Source organism: Micropterus salmoides, unplaced genomic scaffold (assembly GCF_014851395.1).
Source record: "Micropterus salmoides isolate LMB-PRFRI ecotype aquatic unplaced genomic scaffold, ASM1485139v1 Ms_hic_scaffold_14, whole genome shotgun sequence".
Taxonomy (NCBI): domain Eukaryota; kingdom Metazoa; phylum Chordata; class Actinopteri; order Centrarchiformes; family Centrarchidae; genus Micropterus; species Micropterus salmoides.
In genome coordinates, this window is record NW_024040485.1 from 12,506,113 (window position 1) to 12,526,521 (window position 20,409).

General features: G+C 38.1%; 3 protein-coding genes across 4 annotated transcripts; all 3 read right to left on the bottom strand.

Annotated features, from left to right (window-relative positions):
• Positions 1–99: 99 nt before the first annotated feature.
• On the bottom strand, positions 100–6,596 carry ftr67 (finTRIM family, member 67). The gene is made up of 7 exons (XM_038717722.1): positions 5,863–6,596; positions 3,842–3,937; positions 3,433–3,666; positions 3,193–3,352; positions 2,990–3,091; positions 2,002–2,100; positions 100–583 (listed from the first exon to the last, which is right to left on the bottom strand). The coding sequence occupies exons 1-7, from the start codon at positions 6,454–6,456 to the stop codon at positions 516–518; spliced, it is 1,353 nt and encodes a 450-aa protein (XP_038573650.1). The 5' UTR covers positions 6,457–6,596; the 3' UTR covers positions 100–515.
• Positions 6,597–12,205: 5,609 nt separating this feature from the next.
• Positions 12,206–15,716, bottom strand: si:ch73-52e5.2 (protein THEM6). Of its 2 annotated transcripts, none has more exons than XM_038717730.1 (3): positions 15,609–15,716; positions 14,589–15,093; positions 12,206–13,516 (listed from the first exon to the last, which is right to left on the bottom strand). In XM_038717730.1, the coding sequence occupies exons 2-3, from the start codon at positions 15,087–15,089 to the stop codon at positions 13,409–13,411; spliced, it is 609 nt and encodes a 202-aa protein (XP_038573658.1). In that variant the 5' UTR covers positions 15,090–15,093; positions 15,609–15,716; the 3' UTR covers positions 12,206–13,408. The 2 variants fall into 2 exon arrangements, with proteins under 2 accessions (XP_038573658.1, XP_038573659.1); XM_038717731.1 differs by lacking the exon at positions 15,609–15,716 and adding an exon at positions 15,355–15,504.
• A 1,756-nt stretch (positions 15,717–17,472) lies between these two features.
• LOC119901938 (protein THEM6-like) lies at positions 17,473–20,035 on the bottom strand. The gene is made up of 3 exons (XM_038717732.1): positions 19,897–20,035; positions 17,984–18,491; positions 17,473–17,886 (listed from the first exon to the last, which is right to left on the bottom strand). Exons 2-3 carry the CDS (start codon positions 18,485–18,487, stop codon positions 17,779–17,781), a joined length of 612 nt encoding a protein of 203 aa, XP_038573660.1. The 5' UTR covers positions 18,488–18,491; positions 19,897–20,035; the 3' UTR covers positions 17,473–17,778.
• Positions 20,036–20,409: the final 374 nt, after the last annotated feature.

Below are 20,409 nucleotides of genomic sequence, written 5' to 3' on the forward strand. Positions count from 1 at the left end.
TCTACATGTCCGATGTAGAAGTTGCCTGCACTATTTGATCAAAGAACAATGAAATGTAAACCAGTCCCCATACAAAGAAACAACATGCTTGAGAAAGCCTAGTTTGTAGGAGTCTGTTTGCCTTTTTAATGTCAGCATGTCACAAAATCATATTCCATGTATCTGGAAAGCAAAAGATTTTTTTGAAGTTTTGTTTCAAACAATGACAAATAATTATAAAAGCACAACATTGTTAAAAAAAAACTAATAGCTTACTTTCAAGGCAATTTCCTTGCAAATACTTAAATTAAATGTAGTAAGTTAGTCCTGCTAATTAAATGCACTGTCAATGAAGTCTTCTGTGGCACTTAGAAATGCTTTCCTCATCTCTGTTCACCAGCACTATAATGCTTGATGCAAGTGTAGCTGACTGGTGAAAACAATATTGAGCGTAAGAAGAGGGGAGAACTCAGGTAAAACAACATTCAGCCCGTGTAGGTGCATGTGAATGTTGATTTTTGATGTCCACTACGAGTTTATTTCCTCCTGGGGTGAGCGCGCCGCTGAACGTGCCTCTGTCTGGATCCCGAGGAGAGTTTGGAGCCTGAGCAAACAGAGGAAGAATTATTAGTCTCAGGCAGCCCTGCGGCAACAAAATAAAGAATACATTGGAAAAGGTCACAAATCTGTTCCTGGACGTAATTTGCACTGGGTAGTATGGACAGATCACATACAGAACCATTTTTCCAGTAAGGTGCAATGTTATGAATTGTCATTTTGATTTCAGTAGTTATAATATTATGAATAAAACCACATAATAGTAACTATCAGCATAAGACCCACAAAATGACTTGAAATTAAAAAAAGGTTTAAATAAAATGAAACCTACTTCCTTAAAACTATTTTAATATCTACAAATCACCTGACATCAGTGTTTCCTAAGACATCACTGTCTTAGTGATCAAGAATGTAAATTTAATAATCAAAAGAATGACAGGTTCACAGGAAAGTACAGAGGAGGCAACCTAGTGACAGTTGTTTTGATATGGTAAGACAGATCACTCGTTTTGCAGGTGTTCTGTAAAGGAACATATCCACATACAGCGACTTGTGTGGACACCCCAGTAGTTGGTATCTTGGTACTGGCAAATGGGGATTCAAATAAAGAGCTAAGTATACTCAACTAAGATCTTTTGATTCATGACACACACACACAGCCATAGCTTCAGCTGGTCAGAGTTCCTAGAGCCAGACTCTAAAAGGTGAATGTGAGTTGAAAAGGTGACTCCTACAAAATGCTGTCATCTGCAAAAAATCTGTACATTTACACAAATACTGTACTTAATTTCATTTTTTCCTGACTGATATACTTATTTTGCAGATACATGTTTTACATATAAACGTATATGTCAGCTTATTCAATAAAATGGATTGTTTTAGATTGAACTAACAACAGTATATACCGTGGTGCTGGTAATGGCGCAATGGATAATACGCTTGCCTTTGGTGAGAGAGACCCGGGTTCAATCCCCCACTGTGACGCATCCACCAATGTATCCCTGAGCAAGACACTTAACCCCTAGTTGCTCCAGAGGCATGCGACCTCTGAAGTCACTTTGGATAAAAGCGTCAGCTAAATTAATAAACGTAAAGTAGTTAAAATGATCTCTATCTCAACCCACTCTAAAATATAACAGGGGCAGGGTTTGTTCCGTGAGTACTTATAATAATAATAATACTCTCAGTACATTTACTGCTAATACTTTTGTACTTCTACATAAGTAACATTATGAAAGGAGGGCTTTTATTTGTAATGAAGTAAAATATCTCAATACTTCTTCCACCACTGCAGAAAATATGTCATATACTGAATTAGTTTGTTTCTTTCTGTCACTAATATGATGAACATTTGTAATATAATTTGCATTTGGTTTGTAAAATGGGCTCTGCACACTGTGTCATTCTGATACACATTTCCTTTTTTATAATGGTATAAAATGGTAAATACAATACAATATTCACCAAATGGTGAGAAGGCAAAGGTTGACAACGCATGTCCTTGAGTGAGGAAAGGGTTGAGAGGGTTCACAGGACTTTGGTCTAGGCCAGGTGGAGGGATCACTGCAAGCACAAAGAGAACAAACGTTATTGCAGTTACTGCAGAGTCTCCGCGCTCCAGTCTGTCAGAATCTGCATCCTTCAGCAGACTCAACAAACTTTACTAGAAACAAACAGGTTGACTAAGGTGTTAGTGACTTAAAACTCAGATTAGGGTTACTCAGGTTCAAAATAACAACTCAAATGAAAAAGTTAAAATTGGAGATTATACAATTGGAGCAACAAGGTTGATATTAATCTAGTTTTAATAATAACAAATGAGATTTCAAGTACTTAGGTTAAAGCTGTGTGCAATACAAATGAGGAAGATATGATTAGGAACGCCCTATTTGAAAGCTTTTTCATAACATCACAGTATTTGTCAGTTAATGCCATTCAGAAGTTGATTTACAAACTGCTTCTTTTAAGCTAGTTTTCAAAAAACATGTAAATAACTAGAACATACCTTCCAATCTTGGAAACTGTGATGGACATTTGTCACTATTTTTAGGATATTTTCATCATCCAAAACAATTATGCACAGATAAATTGATATTAAAATAAGTGTTAGTTGCAACCAAGTCAATATTATCTATACAGCCCAAAATCACAAATTGGCCCCAAAGGGCTTTACAGGACGATGTACGACCTCTACCTTTTGACCTTTGATTTGAATAAGAAAACCTTCCTCCAAAAAGAAAAAAACTTTTGAGAGCCTTAATTACAATATAGTTTTGTTTAATTATGTGAATCCTAAACAACAGGTTGTTAAATGTTATTAAAAATGAATTCACATTGAGCTATTTAAGTTCAGAAATGCACAGGATCCCTGACGATTTTGGGTGTTTTAAAAGCTGTAATGACTGACTGATTCATATTTTAAAGACAAGCACGAGCGGGTTTGTAGACTCACCTACTGTTGCTTCCATTAGTACGGCCGGCTCACCGTCACTGGGCTGTGTTGTGTCTAGCTGTGCAGCAGGATTTGGAGGATTTACGATTACTACATCTCTTACTACAAAAGAGAGAAAGACAAAGTCACATAAACAGCACAGAGTAGACAGAATAATTAGTATCAGACAAAACCACTAAATTGACACAACGCTTTGTATCCACCTCTCTCATAGATGCTGACAAATCCACTCTGGCAGACCTCCTGCAACAGTCCTTTAAAATCTGACAAGGCGGTCATCACTGGGCCAAAGGTGACAGAGGGGTCAGCTGTGATTAAAGGCAAAGCTGACAGCTCAGGTGGAGCATCAAGAGACTGACAATTCTGGAGGGACAAACAAAGAGAGACCAAAAGTTCAAGGTATCCTGAATATTGGAATGAAATCAGCTGGTCAGTGGTTTTACCTGTAGGAAAATGATATGGTCCTCAGTGTGGGAAAGTTTATCCAGTTCGGCCTCGTTCTTCTTGAGCTCAGCGACCTCCTTCTGGAGCTTTTCCAGCAGCTGCTCTGCCTGACTGACAGCCATCTTTTCCTGGGCTTTGATCAGCTCTCTCACCTCAAAGCGCTTCAGCTCGATCAACCGGATCAGTTCGGTAAAGACGGCATCACTCTCCTCGGCTGCTGACCGAGTAGCGCGCTGGAGAGAGACACAAAGCAACATATATCGTCCAAAGGAAACGTCCTCGACGGCAGAGTTTTAAGGGTGCATTATAAACTGTTTACAGAACTCTGGAAGAGGTGCGACATTTTATCTATGAAGGGACATACTGCATGTCTACTATATCAGACCAAACTGAGGGTTTGACACTTACAGTGAGAGAGAAAATGGCATGTCTCAGTTCCTGGGTCTCCTTTTCCCTTTGATGAATTCTCAACTGGGAGGTCTGCTTTATGTCACCAAGCTGCCTCTGAGGAAAAATGTCATCAAAATTGGAAGTTAAACTTACTGCTACTTCATTTTATTGTTCATGTGTTCATGTTATTGTGCCCATATGAAGTTATAAACAAAGTTCTTCACTTAATAAATGCCCATTAGGCTCAAGCTGGCTTCCAGTTCAGCAGAAATGAAAGTTCTCAGTTGTCTTTACATCAGAAAAGGCTTTAACATTGTTTAAAACCATTTCAGATTTGAAAACCTTTCTTCTATTTGTGAAAACTGTAAGAGGCCATGTAATTGCTTTTTGAATTGATCAAACCTGGACTAGATTAACATGAAGAGTCTAAAGACAGTTTGAATCCTTTATTTTACTTGTGAAATACTGAAGAAAATAGTGATTTCACTGGTTCTTCGCCATCCAGACCACATCAGACCCAGTCTAATTGAAAGTGTACCTAAGCTTGTTAAACCTGGACCAGATTAACATGGATACTCTAGAGACTGTTTAAAATGTCTCGTTTTATGAAGACTTTATTCTGTTCTGTGAAAATACAAACAGACCACAGACACATTCGATTAAAAAAGAATCTATTTAGACTTAAGACAGGTTTAGACTTGATTATCGTGGAGACTCCAGAGACTGTTTAAAATTGAGTTTCAAGTTTGTGCCCTTTTCTCTATTAAGACCACATTAGACCAGGTAAAAATGTTTTTTTTTAAAACAGCTATGTGGTCTCAACCCAGACTACATTAGACCAGATCTGTAACCGTACACACTAAATTAAAACCTCTTGTGTCTTTGGAAGGTTAAAACGTTGTACTTGAGCATTTTGAATGACACTTGTAATTGTTTTCTTGAAAGTGTATATTTTGATATAAATTGTGAGTTGTTGTGAATTGCTGTGTGTTTTCTTCATACTTATGCTGAATATGTTTATACTTCTCCTGGAAAAAGAGACTTTGATCTCAATTAGACTAGCTGTTTAAGCAAGGATTAAATACAATGAGAAACTATGAAGCCTTTCAGCAATTTGTGAAAACAGAAGTACAGAACAACTTCTTTTACATCATGCAGATCCACATTTACATTACAGTACTAGTACTGTACTTGAATACAATTTTTAGGTACTTTACTTGAGTATTTCCATTCCGTTGTGATACTTTATACTTACGTACTATATATCTCACAGGCAAATATTTTATTTAAGTATTTTACAGGTCCTGACTAACAATGCAAAATAATCTACAAATAAAATATGATGATATAGACAAGGTAACAAGAGAAGACTTTATCCAGCAGGGGTTGCAACCAATTCAGTCATCTGCTAAGGGACATTAGGGGCACTGAAGCTTGTGGGCTTCATATCACATAACTAGTTTTTACACACTCTGGTCCACAATGACCATATGGAACACTGGTTCCTATTTATAAACATAAATGTTTATATAATTTAAATATTATCTCTGACATTTATTAGCTGTTTCACACAGCCAGAGAAGGTAGAAAGCAGATTAGGAGCTCAAAGACATGTCCACAGACCACTCACTATGTGGTCCAGCTACAGCGTCCTTAGTGGGTTCGATTCCCATTGTGTCCCTGAGCAAGACCCTTAACCCTTAGTTGCTCCAGAGGTGTGCGACCTCTGACATGTCTAACAATTGTATGTCGCTCTGGATAAAAAGCGTCAGCTAAATGAACGTAATTTAATGTAGCGACCAGTGGAGAGACGACTGAATTGATAACCTCAATTTACTGATCCCCGGGGGACACAAAACATACTCTAAAATGAGACATATATACAAATGTTTAATATGTGACTTATTTCAGAGTATTTTTACACTGTGCTTCTTCCACCAGTGTACAGATCACACCAGGTCTGCTCTACTGTAATGTCTGCTTAGAGGACAGTCGCTGATCACCAGCCTTGTGTTGAATCAATCAGGTGATTAGATTACCTGCTTCTGCTGTATCTCTTCCTCCGCCAGCACCGTGTCGTGCCCTTTGTGCTCACCAGTCAGACACAGGTAACAGATGCACTGCTTGTCTGTGCGGCAGTACACCTCCAGCAGCTTGTCGTGTCGGGCACAGATCGTCTCGTGGAGCTTTTTGGAGGCCGACACCAGCTTGTGTTTCTTGAAAGCAGCAGATTCGTAGTGCGGCTGAACGTGGACGTCGCAGTAGGAGGCCAGACACACCAGACAAGACTTCACAGCTTTGTTTTTTCTCCCGGTGCAGACGTCGCACTCCACGTCGTCGGCCTCCGCGAAACTGTTTGAAGGCGTCGTGTCCTCTTGGAGTCCGGTCTTCTTGAATTTCTCCACCACGTCGGCCAACATGGTGTTCCTGGCGAGCAGCGGCCTCGGGTTGAAGTTCTGCCTGCACTGCGGGCAGACGAAGACCCCCAGGTAGTCGTCCTGGTCCCAGTAGTTCTGTATACAGTCCGAGCAGTAGCTGTGTCCGCACGGGATGGTCACAGGATCCTTCAGCACGTCCAGACATATCGAGCAGTTAAACTGGTCCTTGTCCAGAACCACTCCTGCGTGGGCCATCGTCGAAAAAAGGGTGAAGAGGGTGTACCAAATGAGCGAAAGTACAGGAATCTGACAGACGGACAGCTGCTGCTTTGTTTACAGGAAGTGACGAGAGGGGGCGTGGTAAATGATGCATCACCGGAAACCGCAGCAGGGAGTTTTAATGTCAAAATAAAATGGTATTACAAACACTAAATTAGAAAATAAAAATAATAACTTTGTTTTTGTTTTGTGTATATTTTATGCTATGTATATATTATAGAGCGATGGAAGAAATAGTGACCATATACTATTCTATACCTAAAACAGTAAAACTCAATTACAAGTATATCCCCAACTTCAACTCAAGTAAAAGTACAAAGGTATCAACATCTAAATGTACTGAAACTACAGACTGAATAAAAAACTGAAACTAATAAATAAATGAGTGTTTTATTCCAAGCGAGAAATTATTGTTACTGATCAAGATGGAGCTAATTGTAGCTACTTTATATACTTTTGGGTAGCTTAATCTACAACAATGCCCCGTGTTTACTGAAGTTCATTATGTTTGAAAAAATAAATCAATAAAAATGCGTGTAGTAACATGAAATGTAGTGAAGTAGTGGCATGAAATTGGAATACTCAAGTAAGGTTCAAGGACCACAAAAGTGGCAGTACAGTATCTGAGTTCAAATACTTGGTTACAGTTACTTTCCAGCTGAGTGTATATGTTTAATGACAGAATAAAACTAAACCAATTATAAATGCCGTCAAATAAATGAAAGAAAATACCATACCATTCCAATTGTATAGGCTTTAAATGCAAAAAAATTTAATGGCAGCGTAAGGAGGAAGTACTGATCAAAAGGAGTTCTTACTACAAAATTTGTCCTTTTTGTAGTTGAGAATGGTGGAGATGAAACCTTTATTTTGAAGGATTCAGATTTTGTAGTTGCATTCAATCAAGTAAAAGCAGGGTTCGACCAGTCAAATTTAAGACTTTTTAAGACCTTTTTAAGACCATATATAACTACATCAAAAAAAGAAAACGTGCAAAGGAAATGCAATCACAAAACGACTTGCAGAGTAAATAAATGTATTCCAATGTAACAGTACTGAACACAGATTAGATGCATTGCATCCCAGAAGAAAAAAAATATTTTATTTATGTTTTCTTACAAAAAAATATGCAATTTCACATATTTTGGACCACTATTATTACCACATCTGTAAATAATAAGTTTGAATTTGCAGAATTTGAATAAACTCCACCCCAAAAGCTAAACTTGCTAAAGAAGTCTACAGGGTTTGAATTATAACCATTAGATCTGGGGAAAGTAACTGAATTAGTTTTGATGCTCTCAACAATGATTTTACATTCACAGTGCAGCACCAAGCAGTTTTGAGCCTCACCACCTTATAATGGCAGGTAAACACTGTTAATATGACCTCAGATCTTTACAGATAAGGTTGTTAATGTTTACCTTTTGTGTCCCAATTTACTGCTTTGTACATTTCAAACTGTAATATAGCTGACTGGTGTCCAGCTAATTTTACTTACTTTATATAGCCTACGCTTTTGGTTAGTATAACAATGGCTACAGCACACATTTTATAAGCCAATAATGTTTTTTAATTTAAAATTTTAACGTGCAAATGATAACTACCGCGGTAAGATTAATGTTGTGCAGTAAAAAGTTTGAAGTAGAAAAGTACCTCAAAACTGTAGGCTACTAAATAAATGTAGGCCTACACATCGCACCTCCGCCAAAAACCAAGCACTACGTCCTGACTTTTTTTTTTCCATCTTAGTACTGACATCATAGTCTACTTGCTAGCAAGGTAAACCAGGAAATGTTGAGTACCCCAAAGTTTTATGCTAGAAATGTATAGTATGGGTCCCCAGCATGGGCAATTAGCATAATTAGCATAAAGTAGCATAATCACATATAGGCTGTGGACAATATTTCAGCAAGTGCTTGGCCAATTTGGACAACCTTGGAGTGGTTTTGGGGGTTATTGAGGATGGTGAATCAGTTACTTACATTTTCAAAACTCCTGGTGGACCAATTTTGATGATGTTTTTGAAATTTCAATTACATTTTTGGGTCTATTTTGAGATCATTTTTATGCTTAATACATTGGGCCTGCATTTCAGAATCAAGAGAAATCAGAATCATTGGTGTGAATGTGGTAGGAGTTCAAGACCAACTTAATTCAAGGTAATTAATGCATCAATAGTTAGTGATACCACAACTACCAAAAATGGTTACCTAATCATTTGGAATGCCTAACAATTACTCTACTCATGGATGCTTTGATGGAAGACATCAGGCTCTCTAATTTTATTATACTCAAGTGCTGTCTTAATATTAATGTCTTAAGAACCTCCTCCCGAGGAGGTTAGGTTCACAGCATCAATTACCGGAATTACTTATCTAGGGTTTATCGGATCTCGCTCCCTGAAACAGAAAACCCAGAGTTTCCCTCATATCAGGCTTAACATACTCAGAATTTCATTTAATTTAATCCCGCTTTCTGAAACGGGGCCCAGGTAGTTGCAGGTTGTCACAAGTCGAATATTCGGGTCCAGCCCTCCTGCACTGGCTTCCAAATGTCTTTCATTGTCATGTTCAAGGTTATGGTTAGCTTTTATTTCTCACCCATTGTTTGAGTCACTGTGTTTGTGTAAATTTGACTTGTCTTTAGGTAGTTGCAGATGGATGGATTTGTTGTTATTGCTATCAATATTTTTATTAATTTAGAATTACACTGGTAGAACTGTTACACTATATGATGTGCTGCAAAAATATTTGTATAATAATTATTTTGATTGTCAATCTAGGAACAACATGAGGTACAAATGGGATGCGTCCAACCCTCCCTGCCCTCCAAGTGAACCTGCTAGAGGATGACTGACTTCTTCAAAACCTGCAATGTAAGTACTCAGTGTACTCACAGAAATGTCAATATCAACGACAAGTAATATGAAATGTACAACGGGAAACCAACTTGAATGACTCTTCCAGCACCTGACAGGTTTAAAGAGATTAGGGCTGAAATGATTAAATCGATTAATTCGATTACTAAAAAGCATTGACGCAAATAACTCTGGGGTTTTCTTCTGAATAGAAGAAATTACACCCAATTCACGCCTAAGGCTCTAAGGTGCATGATAATATAGCGTTGTGGGCTAAACTCACCTATTTCCTCACTGCTAAATTCGATTGTGAAGTCTAATATAATCTTCCACTGCATAGTACACGGCAGACGTGTGTGTGATGTTGTAGCCTTGCCACAGTGTTAGATTTGGCCGTTAATGTGTCTTTAAACTCCTCATATCTGGACACAATCAACGTGCATTCTTCTGGGGAAAATACGGAGCATCCGCCGTTGCGAAAAAACTCTGTCTGCACGACTGAACACTATAAGGTGCCCCTAGGGACATTATTCAGAATTACATATACATGTACTTTTCCTCTCACATACACATATGAAACCAAACTCATTCACATACTATACTGAAAAGCTCACACACATACAAGTAAAATGCTCTCACTCACACAACTGAAAATATTACGTTCACACACACAACTGAAAAGCTCTCACACACTCAAGTAAAATGTATGTTGTATAAAAGCATTTCAGTACGTAGTTGTTGAGAGGATTTCAGTTGAACAGGAAGTTTTTTAAATAAAAGCACACATCCCACAATACATGCAAACAACTGTTGATTGTACAACGGCATTGTGTTTATTGCTTCTGACAAGCATTGGAGCATAGTTTGATTTCTTCCAAAGTATATGTTCAATTTCATACTAATCAGATGGGTCGGCTTTAGCCCACTGCTAGTTATTAAATGCCAGCACACCAGCGCTTAGGGAGGCGCACTCTGACCAGACAGACTCCTGGCAGAGCTAGAGAAGAAGGAGAAATTCTTTAAGAGACAAATGTGACATTCACTAAGAAGTTGCATTAAAAAAAAAATTATTTGTACACTGAATAGTTTTGAAGCTCTATAGATGGTGTCATTTATTGTGACCCTTGAGTAGGTCTTGTGGATATTACATGTTTATTGGCTTACTGTATAGTGTGTAGTGAGGCAAAAGGGTGAAAAACATTAAATGATAGAAAGCACATATTTGCTACAAGTGCATTCGATCAGCTGATTGTTTATTTTTGCTCTGTGTGGGCTACTTGCCTGAGAATACCTCAGAGTTTGCAACATTGCAATTAATGATACATCTAGTGGGGTTCATAATTTCTCAGTTCATTCTTTGTTTAAGCACTTTACCCAGTTTTGTTTGGATTTGTGCTCATTCTCTTGTCTTTAAACTACACTTACTGTACATGAGAGCAGCAAACAAGGCACTCTTCAAAACCTTCTCTGGCTCTAGTTGCTGAGTGTAATGCTCCTATGTTATCTTCAAGTATAAGGTACAATGTTAAAAAAAACTGCCTAACTATTTAATCTTCTGACCTTTTCTGACCAAGGTCAGAAGACGAAACAGTATTTTCACTTTTCAACTTATACTAGACTGCTCTCCCTTAGCAAAAGAGTTAAGCTTTAATATTCAATGTTTTATCTGTGTTGCATGATGAGCTGGTTCTTTCAATTGACAATCAGAATGTAAAATGAACATTTTCAGTCAGTAGTAAAGACAAAATAAGTCTAAAGTATAAATATATTTAGAATTTATTGCAATGGGAACCATAAGCCATTTTTTAAATGGACATAAAACACAGATGTTTAAAACCACAGTGGACGATGAGGAGATCCAGTGCTGCTCTTCCTAGCAGGGAGTGGGAAAAGAAGTAGAGAAGGCCTTTTAATGACTTAATAGGCCAAAAACTGGAAATAACTATGGCTACCATTATGCAAGCAAAATAGCGCATGTTACCATATTTAACTTAACATTAGCCTACCATTGACTTATTAAAAGAAACACTATAATCAAGTGACATCCAAATTATTGACTCATCTGAAAATCTGAATTCAGGTTTAATTGATTTGCTTCAAATAGTTTGTTAGACATTTAACAGCTATAACTTAGTTTAAAGCTGATTCACGTTTAGACAATTGTGGTGTTGCAAACCACAATTACAGTAAATACTTAAAATCATTAAGGCATTTTAAATCTTGTGTATAATGTCAATAACATATAAGTCATTATTTAAAGTTTTGGTGTATAGCTTTAATGTTAACTTACCTGAAGTGCAAGCTGGGATCATTGGCTGGGACCAACCATAGAATTTCACTTATGTGTGTGTAAGGTTTTCATTTGTGTGTGTGGGGGAACGTTTTAGTTGTGTGTGTAAAAGCATGACGCTTGTATGTACGTGAGCGTTTCAGTTGTGTGTGTGAGAGCATTTCACTTGTATTGTGTGTGAGCTTTTCAGTATAGTATGTGAATGAGTTTGGTTTCATATGTGTATGTGAGAGGAAAAGTACATGTATATATGCATGGTAATTCTGAATAATGTCCCTAGGGGCATCTCATAGAACACTGCCTTTCTATGTGAACACGCACAGCTCCAGTTGCATTAACACCGGGTTAACTCCGACTCAACTAACCAACATCTTATTCACAGCCGTAGTACCGTTTAACTCCAGTGGAGGCAGTCAGAGTTTGCCCGATAACCCTGAGTTAACTCTGAGTAGGTTGAACTCCCTTCGTAGTACAGGCTACTGGTCTTCACCATAGGACCACTAACCACAGTACATTAGTGGCTCAAATTGCTATTGAATAAAAAGGATTTAAAAAGGCAAGCCCAATCACAAACATAGTTTCCAATGCATTTTTAATTCAAAATGCCTTTAAATAACACAATAAATAAAATTTAGTACATGAATCCATTTCAAAAGATCATAAATAATAAGTGGAAAATTAAAGGACAATGCACATCTGCAAACAAAAACGAATTAAACATGATTTTGTTGTCAACATAAATAACAAGTTAGACATATACATCTTTATAAATTGATTTTGTTTCCTCTTCATACAGAACAATACATTACTTTGGTCACAAACTAAAGCTTTTTATGCATCAAAAGGAAAGGTTCCAGATTTCAAAAAGCTGTCTCAATAAATCATTCTAACATCAGTAATCGTGCAGTGCAGGTTTTGAAAAGTTGCCAGCAACCTCATATTAGCATTTGCTTATTATGCATGTAAATTCAGATTCAAGCAGCTTCTCTTAATATTACATGCAATTCCAATTAAGAAGCCCACCTTTTAATTGCATGTATTGTTCATTAGGTAAAAGCACAATACTATACTGTTAAAAGGATCCCTCAAAATCAAATATTCCCTTTTAAATTGTTACCAGGTATTCATTTTGTCTCCTCACTTGGGTTACTTTGTGCAAAATGCTGATGGGAAGATTAAAACAATTGACCGTACATGTTCATGATGTCCATTCAAGTATTTCATCAAACCTAAATTGTTGTTTGTTTGTTTGTTTTTACATAAAAAGTTATAATTCTCTGAAATTATTAAAGTGCAAACTACGGCTAATCAAGAAAAACAGGCACAACATTTTTTTTCTGTTTGTTTGAAAACATGCATTAATGTCAGTGGAAGATTAACTTTTGCGCTACATGCTTATCTGAAGTTAGAGGATTTTGCTAAATGAGAATGTAGAAGCCAGTCTATTCACAGTCCACGGCCGAATAAGCTGCAAGGATAAAGCTGCGTTCTTGTATCGCTTTCTTCTGAGATAATAACTTCCAATATGATCCCAATGCATGTAGGGGATTTTAAAACATGGAATACCTTACAGTTCAAGTTTTCATATTCAGCTGTCCGAAGTTCAGTATTTCTGATCACATCATACAAAAATACACAGCAAGTAGGTTCGACCCAAAAACAGATAAATGGAATTTTGAACTTCAACTAAAAACTGTTTGTGTGAGTATGTATATGCGTGCGTGCAATGAAAGTGATATGCATGTCTACACTCATGACCACGGTGTCATAGTGTGGCTTCACTTGTTTTTCTCCTCCAGTCCACTCTCTGCTCTCAGGGCCTGGCTGCTGGCTGAGATGAAGCTAATCCAGTGTTTGAGGTCCTCAGGAAACTCGGGGCACTCGATCTGCACACAAAATTGGCAGAATGGCAACGTGAAATAAAAGTCCAGAGCTGAAACAACTATCACATGACAGAAAAATGCAGGTTTGTGAGGATTTGATGCTATTCTTTGTCTTGTGTGATAGAAAACTGAGTATATAAATAACCTTTATTTAACTAGGAAGTCAGAATGAGATTAACAAGTGAGACCTAGCCAAGTGAGGGTCAAACAGCAACATCAAACAATTAACAGGACGACAACAACGGCAAATCACAATGGCAACGTTAGGTATAACAAAAATACATTACATAATAAAGTGCATAAGCAAGGCAGTAATATTTAATCACATGTTCATTTGGTGAAACAACCTCAGCTAACAGTGGCCACTTCCTTTATTCTATTTTTAAAATCCTTTAAAGAGATAAGGGTCTTAAGTTTGAGCTTGGACTGCACATCGTTCCAGGACTACGGGCCGTGTGTGGAACAGGCTTGGTTTGCCAACCTCTGTTCAGGCACTTCAAACTGAAGCCAACTGTGTGACCGTGAGATCATGACTTCCTTTTTAAGATTAAAAACTTTAAATGAATCGGAGGTTTACCTGAAATAATCTTGTAGATTAAAATGTAACAGTGTTATAGCCTTCCCAAAGTAAGGGATGACTTTAGATTCTGGACTGTTGGTCGTACACAATGTAAAGCATCACCTTGGGTTTTCTAAACTCCTGATGGACACTTTTAAGACCAAACGGCAAAGCTGAAATGATTAGATGATTAATCAATCAGCTGACTGACAGAAAAATATTTGACAAGTATTCTGATAGTTATTCCTGTAAGTTATTTCTCAAACAAAAAGCCTGATATTTTCTGGTTGTAGTTTCTTTCCTCGTCTTATTCAATAATGAAAAAATTTTTTTTGAGTGTTGTTTGGGGAAAAGCAACTATTTGATATCATCACCTTGGGCTTTAAGAAGTTGTTTTTTGACCAAACAATAAATTGAGATAATGATCAGCAGATGAATTGATAATATAAAGAATCCCCTGTTGCAACCCTACAGCAGTCATACCAATACTTTACTCCATCTCCTGCTATTCCTCACCTTCCTTTTGCAGATAAACTCGATAATGCTCTCTGGGCTGCAGCGCACCACATTCTGCCTGCAGAGCATAATCGCAGAAACAAAACCATCTGTCTTGGACACAAAGCGCTGCTCCAGGTAAAACGCCTTCTCATCCCATCCCACTATTTTGGTCCGAATCTCAAAAGCCTCACGGAAAGCGAGGGAGCGCCGGTACCTGATGGTGGAGGCCCCTACTACCATTTTGGCACCCAGTTTGCGTGAGGCCATGAACAGCCCGTTCCGCATGTAATGATGGAAGCGGGCAAAGTCACACTCCCTTAGATACCGGGAGTTGTTCATGTGGCCCATGTAATCCAAGTCATGGGGAAGGACCGTGCCATCAATGCTTTGCTCAGCTAGAATGTCCCATATCCGGGGTTGGAACCACGACTGGATGAACACCTGGACGCCACGTAGGAAGTACCATACATCCAGACTGCAGAAGAGCAGCAGGAGGGCTCCCAGCACCAGCAGCAGCATCTCTCTGGAACAACAGACCAAATATTAGTGACACAAATGTGCTAAATATTACAATAGTATTTCCAAGTGACTTCAATAGCTGAGTTTGACAATTTCCGTTTTAAAAAGCCTACATAAAAGGAGTTTCTAAATTCATGATCACACTCAGTATTAACTCTAATGCTCCTTTGACCTCATCAATGTCAGTGCAGATGTGTAGAAAAACAAGATTTTAATGCTTTTTCACTAAAATTGTAGCTAAAGAAATACGGAAGCAGCTTATTACCCTATTCACACACACTTCAACCTTGAGAGGACTGGGAAGCTAAACGCTGCTGCATTCAAATGAAGGCGGCGCAACCTGCTGTGACAGCCAAATCTGTTAGCTTAGCTGCTAGCTGCTAGTAGTTGGTGGCCTTGGCAAAATAGAAACCACACTGTTGACGCGTGAAGTCGCTGCTTTTAAGTTTTCTCGTGGCCGAAATTTAAGCAATCGCCACAAATACGGTGGAATAATATTTTTATGGCTGTAAAACTTACTGTGCGTCCAGGAGAGAGTGCTACCATTGGATGCGATATAACTTGAAGAAACCGGTGCAATGAATGAACATGACTTCCGGATGTGTGACGACACGCAGTTCTTCTTCTTCTTCTTTGAGTTTAACGGCAGCAGCATCCCCGACGCTGCATTACCGCCATCTCCTGGAGTTATTTAACTCCTACAGTACTTATTACTTATTTTTATATACAGTCTATGTTATTACCTCCTCTTTCTAATTCAGAATCAGAATCAGAAAGATATTTATTGCTAAGTACTTTTTACACATGCAAGGAATTTGCTTTGGTGACTAGGTGCTAGACATTAATCTATATAAATAGAAAAATACGGCATAAACAAGATCTACATTATAAAACTTATAAAATAATAATTGAGATTGTGCAGTTATTGAAACGTGCAAGTTCATCAGATTTCCTCCCCTATTTCTCACAATATCCACTCTGAATGAAAACCTCCTGATCCCAGTGCTCTATTTTCTTTCATAAAATGTCCATACTCCTTTCCCTCTGATTCTGAAAGTTTAGTTTGGCCACTCAGTTCACTTCAGTTCAATGTTCTTTATTGGCAAGAGTGTTTAAGTTAAACAATGAGGAACCCAAACTGGTGACCTCAGTGCCTTGTTTTATTACTTTCGAATGTATTGCCATTATTTAAATCCTAGTGATTACTGGATGCACCTGGACTGCGCAGAGACTGAGACACTACAGACTACATCTTTGGTGTGATTTGTTTAATCTCTTCTAAAGCCATCAAAATCACGTACAACTCAACAGTATACACACTTAAGAAATTTGAAGTTCATTGGCATACTTCATCTCTGTGGCTAGGAGTGCCCTTTTGATGCATGTCCATAAACTACACTCCCATAATAATAATCTGACCTTTATCCAATTAGAGCTCTCTCTCGCTCTCTCTATACATATACTGTACATGCAGGTGCATCTCAAAATATTTGAATATTGTGAAAAAATAAATTTTTCCTGTAATTCAAAAAGAGAAACTTTCATATATTCTAGATTCATTCCATAGAAAGTGAAATATTTCAGGCCTTTTTTTGTTTTAATCTTGGTGATTACAGTTTACAGAAATCAAATATCTCAGTGAATATATATATATATATATACACACACTGTATGTGTGTGTGCATATTTGAAAATTACTGGCAATATGTTATCTTGTTATTAATTACACTTATTTAGTCTTGAATGTTAAGGTTTCTTTTGATAGTCAGGCACATGTCAAAGGTCTGTTATGACTGTCACTTTACTGGTGAATAAAACCTTTTAAAAAAAATGAAATAACTGAAGAAAATTTAAGAGCTCAGCAAAAATCTGTTTCTTCTTCCACCAACAGCTGTTTTATATACATCATGTTGCCATACCAACCACAGAGCCGTTCGCCCAATCGGAGTCCAAGCAAATATTTACAGGCACATCTAATCGAATGTGTTGCTAATGTCACATTACAGCTCACTGTTCATTCACTTTTGGGCTGCAGTTAATGTTATGCATTTTATTTCTCAAGGAATCTGTTGACTAAATTAATGACTATGTACTTGCTGTGAGGACTTAATTGTTGCTCTGTCTGTCTCAGGTGATGTGATAATTAGTCCAATTTTCTTGTAATTTCATTTTCACCTTTTATCAAATCCTTGTTTTTGGTATGCTGCCTCTTTTTCCTCATTTGTAACCACCGTCACTGGTTTTACACCACACTGTTTTTCACATTTTCTTACAGTAAAAGCTTCACTTGAACTCCTATATTGGACTTATTGGAAGTGTGAAACTCTCTGCACAGCTGTGTGTCTGTATGCAGAGTGAGGGCATAAAAGTACATCAACAGGAATTCTAAATGGATGTGTTTAATTGCTGTGATAGTACAAGAAAATACACATTTATACAATCATATTACTTTCCTGTTACTGAATAAGTTATTTTCTTTCAGCCTAGCCAAACAATGTGGTGTGCTAGTTCTTCCAGTCTCTCAGATAGGTAAGTATTGGGCTTATTTTTCAAAAGTGTAGGCACAAGTGTGTTTAAGGCAAGTATTTGTGAACAAGAGACAAAGGTCTCTCTCAGACAGCTTTTTAATCCTGAGTGAGTAAATCAGCTGGTTTACAAAAGGAGTCTTAATAGCTGCCCATGCAATGTCTTATTTGTTCTTCTCATCAAGTCCACTCTCAGACCTGAGGGAATGGCTGCTGGCAGAGATGAAGTTGACCCAGTGCTGAAGGTCTTCTGGAAACTCAGGGCACTCCACCTGCAAGAAGCAAACCATAGACTCAACGTTCTTCAAGTATGAAAGGACTTTTTATTTCCTTTCTGGTGTAAAATGTGTTTAATTATCCCTTCCTTACCTTACGCTTACACAAGTGCTGCATGATCTTGTCTGGGCTACTGCGTATGATACTCTGCTTGCAGTACATGACGGCACACACTAACCCATCTTTTGATGACACAAATCTCTGCTCCAGGAAAAACGCTTTGTCATCCCAAGTGACAATGCGACTCCGCAGCTCGTACCCCTCGCCTATACACAAAGCCCTGCGGTAACGGATGGTGGTGGCGCCCACTACCGCAGAACCTCCGAGCGCTCGCAGTGCCTTGAACACACCGTTGCGCATGTAGAGAGAGAAGCGGGCAAAGTCACACTCCCGGAGGTAACGAGCATTGTTCATGTGGCACATGTCAATGTCGTTGGTAGTGACCAGACCTGTAAGGGTCTGCTCTGCGGTGACATCCCAGATTGGAGGCTGGAACCAGGCCCGGAGAATGACAGCAGCTACCCGTAGGAAGTACCACACATCCAGACAGCAGAAGAGAGCGAGCAAGGCGACGAGCACCCACAGCACCCACCACATCTCTCTACAGAAAGGACATCCAGAACACAAGCAGAGGAAGGCAGTGTGGTTACTTTGATGTAATTAAAGAAGCTAAAGTAGATATATGATAGTTATGGTGTCTTGTAAAAGTATAACAAAAAGCCAATCTGAGTCCAGTTTATTTACAAATCTTTAAAAATCCATTTTACAGGCAGAACTGAAAAATAAATCTTAATGAATAATTTCATAGATTGTCACTTATCTTACTGAAATTTGTCATATTAAGAAAATGATAAAACATTCCTACTCTGAGCTACTTTAAAGCCTAATTTGAATGTTTTAGCTTTTATTGGTTTCTGGTAGGTGTTGCTTTGACTGGCTGTTCTAAATGAAGATTTCTCTGGGAAAGAGGCATCTCCAGTACCTCTCAGGTAGATGAGAGAGATTTATTTTCTCAAATGATTATATGTATGTATGTATGTATGTATGTATGTATGTATGTATGTATGTATGTATGTATACACACACACACACACACACACACACAAGCAGATCCTGATTGGCTCAGAAGCACAAATGACACAAGAATGGGCTCTGCATGTGCTTGAAACTCTCTTGAATGCCCAATAAGTCAGTGACCATTACATGGACAGATGTTCATAGATGTTTATAGTGGCCACTAGCTATAAGACCAATATTTTTGTGTGTTCTGTTTCATTCATTTCTTGTTTCTAATAAAAGTGAGAGGGCTGTGTTCACCTCCTTAACCTGCAGTATGTCGGTGTGAATCCAGGGTGAGTTCCCGCTAATGTTGACATGAAACCTGTGGCCCCTTCCTTGGGGGTAATTCTTGCATCATCTTACAGTCCAAACACAGGCAGTACAACTACAGCAAGCACACTGTGATCCAATGCGACGGTTTCAAAATGAGTTTCAGTGTTTGCACTTTCCAGAATAACGGAGGTGACTTAACAGGTTATGCAGGAAAGGCAGGCTACCTATCTGCAATAAAACTACGTGTCGCAAGAACATGACCACATTTAATATTTCAGATAACGTTAGACACTAATCCCACCTGCTGAAGATGTCGTTGCAAGGCTGTGCTAACTCTGACATTGCTGCTAGCTACATAAAATAGTAATTAATGGCATAAAAATCAGTGCCATGACTGCATAAGTTATGGACAAGAAATCACTGCACTTAATGTTCCAGTTAGTACTACAGTACGAGAGTATAGCCTTGTCAGAAATGTCCTTCACAATAACTGTGTTATTTGACTAGCTAAAGTTAACGTCATCATGAACGCTCTAAGTAACGTTAACTTAAAACTAAGGTTAACGTTATACCTGTTCAGGTAACGTTAACGTTAGTATTTCAGTCTAACTTCGACTGTTAACAATCCGACAAAGTAAAGTAAAACTATTTAGGGAAACTCCAGGTAAACTCACCTGCGGTCTGTTCGCTCCTGTTTCCACTAAAATGTACCGAAAAAAGATTTCACTCAATGAACCAACTCGAGTCAAGCTGAACATTTAACTACACATTTGAAACACTTCCGGCTTCAGCTTTCAAAATAGTATCACTGACGCAAGCGTTTTAGGTTCCCTTCAATCGGGAACAAATCGTACAAACATGAAATTATAGGATTTAGGTTTTATTATTTTGTTGTTGTTGTTGTAAAATGACACTTTAATATAGTATGTGGGATTATAATGCATTCAATAATTTGTCCTACTTAAAGGGAATATAATTTGAAGAGTGATTCACTTCCTCTCATTTTTGGGGTCAGTGGATCACATGGCTCACGCCCAGACCTGATCACGTGACGTTTGGCAAAATTGGGGACGGAGATTGGTCCTAGAGCATGTACTCAAGAGATAATCTAGTAATACTTAAGGAACAGCAGTATCAGTACTAAATCCACCCAACTCGCATTGGGTAGATAAACGTGGGTGAAAGCT